Source organism: Phodopus roborovskii, unplaced genomic scaffold (assembly GCF_943737965.1).
Source record: "Phodopus roborovskii unplaced genomic scaffold, PHOROB, whole genome shotgun sequence".
NCBI lineage: Eukaryota > Metazoa > Chordata > Mammalia > Rodentia > Cricetidae > Phodopus > Phodopus roborovskii.
In genome coordinates this window covers 5,427,913-5,440,511 of record NW_026126599.1, presented here as the reverse complement: position 1 = coordinate 5,440,511, position 12,599 = coordinate 5,427,913, and the positions used below count along the sequence as shown (strand labels likewise).

At 46.1% G+C, this 12,599-nt stretch overlaps 1 protein-coding gene across 1 annotated transcript; it reads left to right on the top strand.

The window, feature by feature from the left end:
• Positions 1-6,607: 6,607 nt before the first annotated feature.
• LOC127237146 (speedy protein E4A) lies at positions 6,608-12,357 on the top strand. The gene is made up of 7 exons (XM_051205221.1): positions 6,608-6,898; positions 7,344-7,562; positions 8,941-8,999; positions 9,523-9,608; positions 11,393-11,561; positions 11,718-11,820; positions 12,202-12,357. Exons 1-6 carry the CDS (start codon positions 6,697-6,699, stop codon positions 11,775-11,777), a joined length of 795 nt encoding a protein of 264 aa, XP_051061178.1. The 5' UTR covers positions 6,608-6,696; the 3' UTR covers positions 11,778-11,820; positions 12,202-12,357.
• Positions 12,358-12,599: the final 242 nt, after the last annotated feature.

Below are 12,599 nucleotides of genomic sequence, written 5' to 3'. Positions count from 1 at the left end.
ATGGAGAAAACCAACCCCACAAATAGGTCTTTTGACCCACAACTACACACTATGGCGAGTGCATGCCATAACATTCACAGACACACAAATAGTATTTCTAATAAATAATTTGAAGATGTACTCACAAGACTACATAAATATTCAATATCTGCTACTCCAATGAACGTGTGTGTGTGTGTGTGTGTGTGTGTGTGTGTGTGTGTGTGTGTGTAGTGGAGATTGAACCTAGAGTTTTGCACATGCAAGGCAAGCACTTGACCACTAAGCTACATCTAGCCCTTTCTTATTTTCTTTCTGTTTTGAGGTGGCTCACTAAGTAAGTGACCCAAGCTGGCATGGACCCACTCTGGAGTCCAGGCATGCCTCAAACCTGCAATGGCAGTCCTACACTAGCACATCCAACTTCTTAAGGAGCTTTTTAACAAACAAATGACAAGGAGCAGAACTGGAGAGGTAGCTCAGCAGTTAAGGGCAGCCACTGTTCTTCCTTAGGCTCTTCCAGAGGACCTGCATCAGGCTGCAAGGGCCAATGTCTGTCAGATTACCTCACCTGTGATTCCGGCTCAGGGTATCTGATGCCTGTGGCCTCTAACAGCACACACACACACACACACACACACACACACTGGCCACATAATTTTTTTAATCTTCAAAAAATTACCAGGGAGGGCCAGCTAGATGCCATGTGAGCCTGAAAACTTGACTTCAGTCCCAGAACCCACAGTGGAAGACTAGAACTAACTCCCAAAAGTTGTCCTCTGACCTCCTATGTGTGTACACACTCACATGAAACAAACAACAATAATAAATCAAGTTTAAAATTAAACTACCATGGAAACCAATACAAGCAAACACATGGTCTTAAAGACAGGGAAAATGCAAATATCACATACTCCAGCAGGTTTTCTTCAATCAGTGTCTCTGTGTGTTAGACGACCACTTAAGAAATTATTCTATAATTATACTTCCTATCCATCTAAAAACTCATAGTTCTAGGCTATGGGTAGGGAATGCTTGCTGTCTGTCAACCTCTTCAGTTCAGCGCTGCCTGTCAGTCACCACTACCAACTTGGGTGATACAATGGTGAATCTTTTTTTTTTTTTTCTTTTCTTTCTTTTTATTTATTTATTTATTTATTTATTTTGGATAGGGTTTCTCTTTGTAGCCCTGGCTATCCTGGAACTCTCTGTAGACTATAGACCAGGCTAGCCTGGACTCAGAGATCCATCTGCCTTTGCCTCCTGAGTACCAGATTAAGGGCCTGCTCCACCATTGCCCAGCTAAAAATATTAAGTATACTTTGTATCATTAACAAGTGGAGAATGCTCCTCATAGTGAATCTAAATTGTCAACTTGACTAGATTTAGAGACACCTGAAAGACTGTCTTAGTTTCTTTTTATGTCGCTTCAATGAAATACCCCAACTAGAACTACTTAAGGGAGAATGGGCTTCATTTGGCTCCCAGTGCAAAGGTGGTCGGTCATGGTAGGGAAGCCAGACAGGAGCTCCTATCAAATCTACAAACAGAAAGCAAAGGGGATGAGGAATCACTAAATTAAACTTTGCTTTCTTCACTTGTAATCTCACCCCAGGGAAATGGTGCCTGCAGAGTGGGTTTCCCTACCTCAGTGAACCCAATCAAGATAACTCTGCACAGGCTTGCCCAGAGGCCATTCCAAACTAGATATTACCTCACAGGCATGCCTGTGGGATTGTTTCCTAGGCAATTCTAAATTCTGTCAAGTGGGTAATTAACACTAACCATTCCAGAAACACACCACTGGCATGTCTTTAAGGGAGTTTCCTGAGAGGTTTTGTGAGGAAGGAAGACCCACCTTGAAATGGGCAGCACCATCTTGTAACGAGTACGGTTTTTTTGTCTGTCACTTGGTCTTGTCCTGTCGCTGCACCAGCCCCAAATAACATATAGAGACTTTGTATTTGATACAATGTTGTTGGCCCTGTTACTTGTTTCTTATCGGCTAGCTCTGCCTTAATTATTAACCCATTTTTGTTGATCTATGTATTTCTCTTACCAGGGAGCCAGCGGCATACTGTTTTCTTTAGACTCTCCATCTTGACTCCTCCCTACTACTTTTTATTTCCTCCTTGTCTCCTAGTCCCTCCTATCTTCCTTTCCTATTAGCCAACAGTGCTTTATTATTAACCAGTATGAGAAACATATATACATAATGGCATCTCCCATCACCATCTCATGGACTTAGTGTCTTAGACAGAATAAAAAAGAAGAAAAGGAGAAGGCAAGCTGATCAACAGTCTCTCTTTCTCTTCTTTCTTCTCCTCTCCCTCTCTTACCCTCTCCCCCTCTTCTCTCCCTCTCCTCCCTCCCTGTCTCTCTCTGTTTCCTGACTGTGGATGCAATGTGATGAACATCCTCACACTCCTGCCACCACACCTTCCCTGCCATGATGGATTGTAGCCTCTTCAACTGTGAGCTCAAATAAACATTTCCTTCCTTCCAATAGTTTGTCCCAGCAGTGTCAAAGCCTAGGTCCCCAATTAATGGCACTGTCTTGGGAGGTCCTGGAAACTTAAGACATGGGGCATAGACTGAGGAAGAAGATTCAGTGGTAGCGGGGAGGGGATTTATTGGGGCTATCTGGTCCCTTCATGTCTCCCTTTTTCCATTTCTTGTTTACCATACAAGGAGCAACAATCCTACACTACGATGTTCTGCCTCACAATGATTACAGAGACATTCTGAAACAATGAGGTCAAATGAAATGTTCCTCTTTCTATGTCATAAAAATATAAATGCAATTCATAGAGAAATATAATGCCAGGAAGTGGGACCATTTCTGTGATAAAACTGGCCTTGTGGTTTCTAAGTCTTCAGAGCTGACCCGGAAGAGGAATTTGAAGAAGTGTGGAGGGTCACAGTACAGAAGTTTTAGGATGCTGTAAACCTAACTTGGTGAGAGATCCTACAGTGAGTTCAAAAGATAATCCCGGTAGATATTCAGACAGTGTAGACCACACCCAAGGGTTTCAAGTGAGAATGAGATGTTGCTGGAGTTTTTCTCCAGCTTAGTCTCACAGGTGATTTGCCCCAAATAAACATCCAGAGACATAATATAATAAACTGTTGGTCAATGGCTAGTGCTTCTTATTGGCTAGCTCTGTCTTAATTTTTAATCCATTTCTATTAATCTAAGTATTTCTACATGGTCCTGGCTTACTGGAGAAGGAGGGTCCAGACCTCTTACTCCTTCACGGTGTCTCTATCCGGTCTCTCTCTGTGCCTACCTTTCCCAAAATCCTCCTTGTCTCCTAGTTCCACCTATCTTCCTGCCTCTATTGGCCAAACAGTGTTGTATTCATCAACCAATAAGAGAAACACATATACAGAAGGACATCCCCCATCAATGATATATGTATGAGAACTTGCACAAAATGCTATTTGTATTACATTCTGCCAAGGAATTTGTAAATATTTTGCCTGTGTCCTGAGACTTTGTTTTTCTTGTTTGTTTGTTTGGTTTGGTTTTTTGTATTTTTCAGGGGGGGTCTCGCTATGTGTCTTTGTCTGGCTTGGAACTCACTATACAGATCAGGCTGGTCTCCAGCTTGCAGATTATCCTTCTGCTTCTGCCTCTGTCTCTGCCTCTTGAGTGCTAGGATTATAGACATGAATCACCATGCCCTGAGACTTTGAAGTTGTGATGGTTAGAGTTGTTACCTTGACTGAATCTAGAATTATTTTATATTAATTGATGTCATAAAACCCATCTTCATTGTGGGCAGGTCCATACCCTATACAGGGCATACTGGGGCTGTATAAGATGGAGAAAGGGAGCTGAACAACATTTGTATATCATCCACTCTCTGCTTCCTGACTATAGCCAATTACTTCAACCTCCTGCTGCTGGACTTCCTTGCCACAATGGTTTATACCCTTGAACTGTAAGCCGGAATCGGTCCTTTCTCTTTTAAGTTGCTTTCCTTGAGGCATTTTTTAATCATAGCAACATATAAAAAAGCTAAGATAGGAATGTACTAACTATAGTGATAAGGGAATTTTTGAGACAGCATAGCATATAGGATATGGCATAGTCATTGTAGGCTGCTTTTAGCCAGGTTTAAAAGTAAAAATTGGTATCAAAAATAGAGCAGAAAGAAAAGGAGAAAGTTTGTGGTTTGGTCAGGCAAGCGCATATAAAGTTGAGGCCAATGCAGAGGGGGTCTCTGAAAAGGCAGCAATGTGGATGGGGACATCCTCCCAGCACTGTTCGGCATATCCCGTACTCACACCTCCAAATGTCAATGGACATTTATCCTTGTGTGTTTCTGTATCAGGCAGAGGACAGAAACTAAGACTGGATAGCTTGTAAGACACTAGTAAAGACAGATAAGACAGCACCAGCTGGATCCCTGGCTACTATCTACTTTCACCTTCCACTGTATAATGACTGCACTCAATCCATGGCTGGCTGTTCTTGCATCTTGATTCTTTTTGGTTCTCTGTCCTATGCTCCATAGTAGGTTGCCTCCTTCTTGGATATTTTGACAATTAGCTTCAGGGTTGTCAACTTGACACAATCTGGAATAATTTGGGAGGAGAGTTCCAATGAATGGGTTGTCCTATAGGCATGTCCGTGGGAGATCACCTTAAGTTAATTAAGGTGCTATGAGAAGAACCAGCCCACTATGGGTGGTACCATTCCCAGAGACAGGGATTCAGAATTGTTTAAGAGTAAAGGAATCAAGGTGAGCACAGAAGATAAGTGAGCGTGTATACATTGTTTCTCTCTGCAGATGTGATATCACTAATTGTTTGATACTGCCTTGTTCTTCACAGTGGTTGGCTGTATTCTGAACTAACCTTTCTTCACTTAGTTACTTTTTTATTAGGATATTTAACTATGGGAACAGAAATATAAGCAGGATAGAATAGATACTGAATGTCAACCCTTCTGTTAAGAGATGCCACTGTTTTGCCCAGGATCTTCCTCTCCTCCATGGCTTGGAAATGCTCCAATTTTCAATGATCCTCAGGGCTGGCCTCTCCCTCAGGGGTCAGAATCCAGAGACTGTTGCCATATATGTTTCTCCCTCTTATAAACTTGATCAGCTGAAAGATTCAGTTTTGAATCCTGTGATTAAAATTACATTGTGAGTACAGGTAGCAAAAATCCATCTTGAGCAGCCATCCTCTGCACACAAGGGTCTCACTAGATTTTAGGAGTCACAGCATTGGAAGATTTCTTCAATTTCTTCAAGATCATATTCACAAGAGAACACAATGGAAAGATTAAAGGTGTAGGCCCAGCAAGGCATAGAGAAGCTAAGGGTAGAAGCCCACCCTCAACTCTGCACTGAGGTCTTCATGCTCATATGGACACTACCTACATCTATGGGTAGCACTTACCAGTCAGAAGCACTGGTTCAAAGGTGTCATTAAGAGAACCTTTGGCCTGATACCAGCCCACATGCCAGATCTCCATCACTTCACAAGTCCTCCAAAGAATCTACCTTGTTGTGTTCAACTATAGTTATCTTGCTTTCTTTAGAATACCCATTGCATTCTTCAGCTATAGATTTTCAAGACTGTATGCACATCCATCCTCAGAACAAATAGACACATCAATTCATCAGTTATACATGTTTTCTTTCAAACTGGTTGCCAGGTTAGAAGGCTGATGACCTCACAGGCTTCCGCCCCTCCTGATTGGAAGGGTTAGGCAGCATGGTGGACAATTTCACCTCTCAAGGCTCTCCTCCACATCGGACCTCTCCCTAGAATACTGAAGGGAGAACTAGGAGTGGATTCAGCCAGAGCCCATGAAGAGATTGGGAGAGGCAAGAGTCTAGGATTTATAGAAGAGAAGAAAGTGCCTAAGAGAATTATGGCTGCCGGTGACCCATCCTCGCCACCTGAGGAACAGTGTCCCCAGCTTAGCACCACAGTATCCTCACCAGTGGTGGATGAAGAGCTCCCAGGTGAGGTTACCAGGGTGAGAAGAAATATGAGCAGGTGGCCATAAAGAGAAGGGGCATAGAAGATAGGAGGAGCCTGGATGCCAGAGACTGGAGAAGTGGGGGGGGGCAGGAAATGGGACATGGATGACGCATGGACTGAAAACCACAGAGCAAGAAGGGGAATGAAGAATTATAAAAAGAAATTTCTCAGAGGCAGGCAGAACTCAAAGTTTGAGCTAGCCTGGCCTACAGAGCAAATTCCGGGACAGTGAGAGATACAGAGAGAAACCCTTCCTCAAAAATCAAAATTAATTAGTAATTAATTAATTTCAAATTTTAAATTCCTTTTCTTTAACTGAATGGAGAAATGGTGTATGTTGGGGAAGACACTGACGTTTCAAATGGGAGGGTGCAGAGAAAAGGTGAATCTAAAATGTTTCAGTGCCGCATGAAGAAAACACAGCCCCCCAGTACACACACTGCAAAGGGAACAGGCATGCAGAATGGGTTTGGAGATGGAATGAGTGTAGGTCAGTGGCGGGAGACAAACTGACCCCGAATCCTCAGAACAAGAAAACACATCAATCTGTCAGTTACACATGTTTTATTTCAAACTGGTTGCCAGATTGGAAGGCTGATGACATCACAGGCGTCTGCCCCTCCTGATTGGAGGAGAAGCACTCCATGGTGGTGGGCAGCTCGGTGGACAACAGCCTCTTTTTGGAGCTTTCCTCCACACCTCACCTCTCCCTAGATGGGGGAAGGGACATCATGTGTGGATTCAGTCAGAGTCCAGGAGGAGGGTGGGATAGATCAGAGGCTGGGATTCATGGAAGGGAGGAAACAGCTTGGGAGAATCGTGACCGCTGGCCAACTGTCACTGTGTTCTGAGGAACAGAGTCCTCAGCCTGGCATCACCAGGCCCTCACCTGGCGGGGAGATCTCAGGACCAACAGGTGAGGGGACCGGGTGAGAAGAGATGTGAGAGGTGGATGGCAAGGAGGAAGGACACAGAAGGAAGGAAGGAGGGTCCAGGAGGCAGGCCTGGAGGCAGGGAGGACAGGGGGTCAGACACAGATGTCACATGTCTGGAAACCCGCAGAACAAGGAAGGGGTCAGGCACCAAGAGGCAAAGACAGGGCAGAGAAGAGGGGACGCAAGAAGAGACTTCCTTTTTATGGGGACAATTGTCTCTAATGAGAAAGAACCTGGAGGAACAGGGAGAGAGGGGATGGGCACATGATGAGGGGCAGGTGGCTATCAGCACAGAGGGAAATGGCATGATGGTTTGGGGGAAAATCAGAAGCTGATGGAGCTTGGGGTGTTTGAGGTGTTTGGGGGTACCGTGGGGGCAGTGCTGAGATCAGCAAAGCCTGAGTTCACACTGGTTTCTTCACTTAGAACCAAGTGAGGAGGCCCATCCCCAGCCTCCATCCACCAGCCCAAAGAGGAAGAGAGACTTGTCATCAGATTCTGAGGATGACCTGGCAGAGCTGCTAGAACCTGATCCTGAGCCGGTGTGGTCAGTGGAGACATTGTGTGGGCTCCGGATGACGCTGAAGAGGCGGCACGTGTCTACAGTGAGACCTGAACACCACAAGGTCTTCACCAGGCTGCTGGGTAGGTGACACCTGAATGGCTTCCTCTTTAGGCAAAAGGGGGAACTTCTAGTCAACCTCCCTCCCCAGGGAAAAGCTGCCCTCATCTCCCAGGGCTGTTAGCCTGGAAGACTTACATGCAGTTGGTTGTCAGGGCAATTGATGGCAGGGGCTTAGGCTAGAATGGACAAAGGTTCACATGGAGGTGAAGAAGAGGAGTTTAACTCACGTCTTCCTGAGTCACTGAGTTAAGGTGTCTCCCTTCACATGAGGACCACCCAGTCATGTTGCCACCCTCAAGGTCATCAAATGGGACTGTCAGCATAAGTGCTTCTGGCCCACCAAGTGGTGTGTTTGGTGCAATGGGGGGATATCACGGCGTGTTGACACGTCTTGGTCCTGGGATGGGGATGCAGCTCAGTTACAGGGTCATCTCCTGCACATTCGAGCTCCTGGAGTGATCCCAGGGTCCCAGACATATAAAACACCCCTTACATGTGGCTTGTGTGACACTGACCTTCTAAATTTTACCAGTGACTCCTCTCCAGACACTCCTCAGGGATGGCACCACCCGCAGTGGGCTGGAGCCTCCCACGTAAATTAGCAATCATAAAACTACCCCAGAACATGTCCACAGGTCAATCTGATGGAGGCAAGGAGGCAATCTCTAAACTGAGAGTCCCTCGGGTAATCCTGGACTGTGTCAAGTCAGGACCAGAAGTTAACTACACTTCCCCTCTTGTCAACATGGTACATAAATATATCACCTTAAGGTATAACCTTTCCTTTTCTGTTTGTTCCCATGATCTTTTTTGTTGTTGCTGTTTTTGGTTTTTGAGACGGGGTTTCTCTGTGTAGCTTTGGCTGTCCTGGAACTCACTTTGTAGACCAAGCTGGCCTCAAATTCACAGAGATCTGCCAGTCTCTGCCTACCGAGTGCTGGGATTAAAGGTGTTCACTACCATGCCCAGTGTCCCCAAGACCTTGTATTAATATAAATAACGTACAACTTTAAAAGCCTCACAGTTTAATAAACATTCTAATTCTTTAAAAGGGAAGTTACTTGAAAATAATGAAAGTCTCTTAACTTTGTGCTTTCATGAAATGAAAATCAAGTCAAACACTTTCTTACTCCAAAAGGGAAGGAATAGAGCATAAAAACAACCACACTTAAGAAAGACCTAAATCCAGCAGTAGAGATAGAATCCTGTAGTTCAATGTCTAACACCTGAGAGTCACTCATGGTCTTACAGCTGTAAGGGGCTTGGGCCATCCCTACTCCTTCAGCTGGGCCCTCTAAGTGTTCCTTCTGACCTGACCCTCCCCCAGGAGGCCATTGCCTGGCTCTCTCTCTCCCAGCTGTTCCCCTTCACACCATGACACATGTGCTTTGTTCACAGAGGATCCTCTCGTGAAAAAATTCCTGGCCTGGGACAAGACGCTCAGAGTGTCTGATAAGGTGTGCTGAGCTGGGCTCCAGATCTGTCCTGCCTGACCCACGGTGCTCCGTCCCTCCACAGTGCCCCCTGAAGCCACACACACAGTCCTGAGCCTCGGTGTCCTGCCAGTGTCTCTCTTCAGGGCCTGGCAGTGTCTTACAGAGTGGACAGGAAGCCCCTGACTCACTGGGGTCCTTGGAATCTGAGCCCATGGTCACCATCTTACCCTGGGAATTGCCTCTTCTCTCCCCACAGCTCCCTGGGACCCTTTGTTCCTGCAGGGCAAAGACCTCCTTGTCCCTGTTGTCCCAAGCCCTCCCTCAGAACTGACTCAGAGCCAGCCATGCTGGATCAACAAGGGCCTCCTCCCCGGGCCTGGCCTGCCTGAAAGCCCCCTTCACCCATCCTTCCTCACTCCAGCAGGCACCCAAAGCTCAGGGATCCTCTGTGAGCCTAATGCCAGCTCAGCCTCCCCTTCCCCTGTCCCTAGACTCTTCCTCTCCAGGGTGTGACATCTCCTTTCCTGTCTCCTCTCTCCATCAGTACCTCCTGTCTATGGTCATAGCTTATTTCAGCCGCGCTGGGCTTTTCTCCTGGCAGTATAGGCCAATCCACTTCTTCCTGGCTCTGTGAGTATTTTGTCTCCCCCTGTTGGTCACTGTCCCCTGCCCTGGATGTGGGGGGTCACAAAAAGTGGGCCTCTGACCTGTCCTTGTAGCATAAATGTCCTTAAACTGTTTTTGTTCAAAACAAAACAAAAACAAACAAACAAAAAAAGCTAATACCACCTAATAATTTAGCAAGGGCTGGGAGATGGCTCAGTGGTAAAGTACTTGCCATACAAGCATGAAGACTTTTTCAGATTTTTTAGGATGAAATGGTGGGCCAGGTGGTTGCAATTCCAGTACTAGCAGGTCAAGGAAAGGAAGATCACTTGGGGTTCAGAGAAGCCCCCTAACCTAACTGGTGAGACTGAGGTCTCAGTGAGAGACCCTATCCCATAAAACAAGGTAGGCAGCTCCTAGGAAAAACCCGGGGTTGACTTCAGGCTAAATTTAAGTACTTAGTTGTGCACCTCCAGACACACACCCTCTCTCACTTAAGGACACACAGAATAAAACCAAGAAATGCAAAGCCCCTTGTAGAGATTCAATCCTGTCCCCAAGCACTAACGTGTGGCTGTATCCCCTCCTTGACTTCCTCCCTCTGAGTTTTTTTTTCCCACAGTAATTCTAGGTCATGGCAAGTTGACAGTTAAACTGACCCAGCACATACCTGGAGGCAAGTGTTCACAAGCATGAACTCAGCCATCTTTCTAGGAACTCCCCAACCAAACTCAACTACAAACAATCCTCCCTCCCTCCAGTCCCCTTCCAGTGCTGTGCCCTCTCTTTTAACCCTGTCTACATGTTTCACACACGTGTGCCTGGAGATAATCACCTCTTCTTAAAATCAATTCCTACTCTGAAATCTAACAGGATAAGGTGGAGCCTCCCTATAGCAGAAATACTTCAGGAAGCTGAGACAGGAGGATCCCTTGCGCCAAAGATCTTAAGGACATCACAGTCACATAGCAGGGCACCTCAAATCAACCTGAAAAGGAACAAAGCATTTTGTCTGCCCTGTTTGATCCACCAGCTTTTGCCTCCAGCAGAACTATACTGAAATTCTGTCAAGATGGGATTTGGGAGGTATTGGAGCAAGAGCTCCGTGGCTCAGAGCTCATAGTGCTCTTACAAAGGACTGAATTTTAGTTCACAACATCCGTATCAGGCCATTCACAGCACTGCAGGGGTCCAGTACTCTCCATGAACACCTGCACTCCTGCACATACCCACATATACACATAACTAAAAATAAAAAGTATATTATGGGATGGTTTGTAGCCTCTGGTCTCTCCTTTTCCCTGATCCCATCACAGTGGACACTTGTTGAAAGCAGGATCTTGTCAAACACAGCCATTCTTGGGACACCTTAGTTCTGTTTTATTCTGGATGCATTTCTGTCATATACTCGGTCACTGAAGTAAATAGCATTGCATATGCCTTATCAATCACTTCCGTTCATTTGTCCACTTATTCAACGATTCATTCAACACATTCTAGAAAGCGCACCCTTAGCATCACAAAGTATGAGGTAACACAGATAGAGAGAGAGATCTCAGAACCCTTAGTTGAGCACTAAGGAGGGAAGACAAGCAGCATGAAGCCTGATTCTGGGATGCTAACCCTGAGGCAGGACGCAGCTGTGTGCACATAGCACTCATCCAGAGAAGGGAGAGTGTGGAGTCATTATCTCAGAGAGAACTGCAGAGATAGCATAGGGCTCTGCCTATGGCTTATCCTGTCTGCTGTGCTGTGATCCCATGCTGAGTCCTCCTGAGCCTTACACAACACCCTGACTTCTTTCCCAGGTACCTGGCCAATGACATGGAGGAGGACAACCAGGCCCCTAAACAAGACATTTTTTACTTCCTCTATGGAAAGAACTATGCCCAGCGCCCCATGTTCCACAAACTGCGGTTCCAGTTCATTCGATCCATGGGCTGGAGGATCTGGGTGTCTCGGGAGGAGTGTGAAGAGGTGGGTGGGTGTGGGGCATGTGGGGTGCAGAAGGCTGGACAGAGGGGGAATTCAATGTGGGAGGTGGGATTTGGGGAATGGGGAACCTTGAAGCTAAACAGGAAGTATAAGGGTATTGGGGAGGGCATGGCATTGCTCAGGAATCTGACTCTCCAGATCCAGGCTTATAACCCAGAGCTGTGGGTATGGGCACGAGATCGAACCAGCCTGACCTAGAACCCTGGAACCCTAGAGGCCTGAGGTCATCGGCCCAAGGAAGGTATGTTGATATTCTCTGAGTTGTGGAGTCCTGTCTATGGTCTAATTAAGAAAACCACTAAGTGCCTACTTAACCCACCCTCATCCCACACTTGCCTCCATCCTTTCAAACAGCCCATCCCAGTATAGCATTACCAGTCCTATCAACATACATACACATACACACACTTTTTAAAAGAATCGAGTGTTAAAAGTCAGAATTGCTCCATGTGTCAGCCCCAGTGCCTGACCCTGAGCACCACAGAACCGACAAAACAAAGGTCAAGGTAAGTTCCCATTTGTCAAATGTTCTAACCTCTAGTTAGGATTGACTTCAGACATAACTCTTGTGCATACAGAATTGCATGTATGAAGTCTGACACAGTCTCTCTCTTCCCTCCAGATCCCTGCCTGAAGGAGACACTCTATGCCAACATTAAGGACTGCTGAGGGAGAGGAGAGAGGACTGCCTTCCACAGGAAACTAGAAGAACCCAGACTCTTCTAGAAGGAGTGGAATGGAATCCCACACTGTGTTCCTGGGAGCAGGAACACATGTAGGGAGCTCTGGAGGAGAAAGAAGAAATCAGAATTCCTCCAGGGGCGGCTCTACTCAGCGGCACCATCCAAATGTCATCCCAAATGTCCTCAGTCCCATCTCCCCCAAGGTAGCAGCCCTGTGGATCCCTATAATTGGTCTCCACAGTCTGGGGCCGTTTGAAGGAGGCACCTCAGGGCTCAGATGAGGAGGGAACTACCTTCAAAATACAGCACTTGATCTAAAAAATTAAAATATAGCATT

Bases quoted from the DNA above. Each gene is read 5' to 3' on its own strand.
- LOC127237146 (XM_051205221.1), top strand. From the start codon at position 6,697: ATGGGGGAAGGGACATCATGTGTGGATTCAGTCAGAGTCCAGGAGGAG. The intron at 6,899-7,343 runs GTGAGGGGACCG...TTCTTCACTTAG, and splicing joins GGAGATCTCAGGACCAACAG to AACCAAGTGAGGAGGCCCAT. The intron at 9,000-9,522 runs GTGTGCTGAGCT...TCTCTCCATCAG, and splicing joins CGCTCAGAGTGTCTGATAAG to TACCTCCTGTCTATGGTCAT.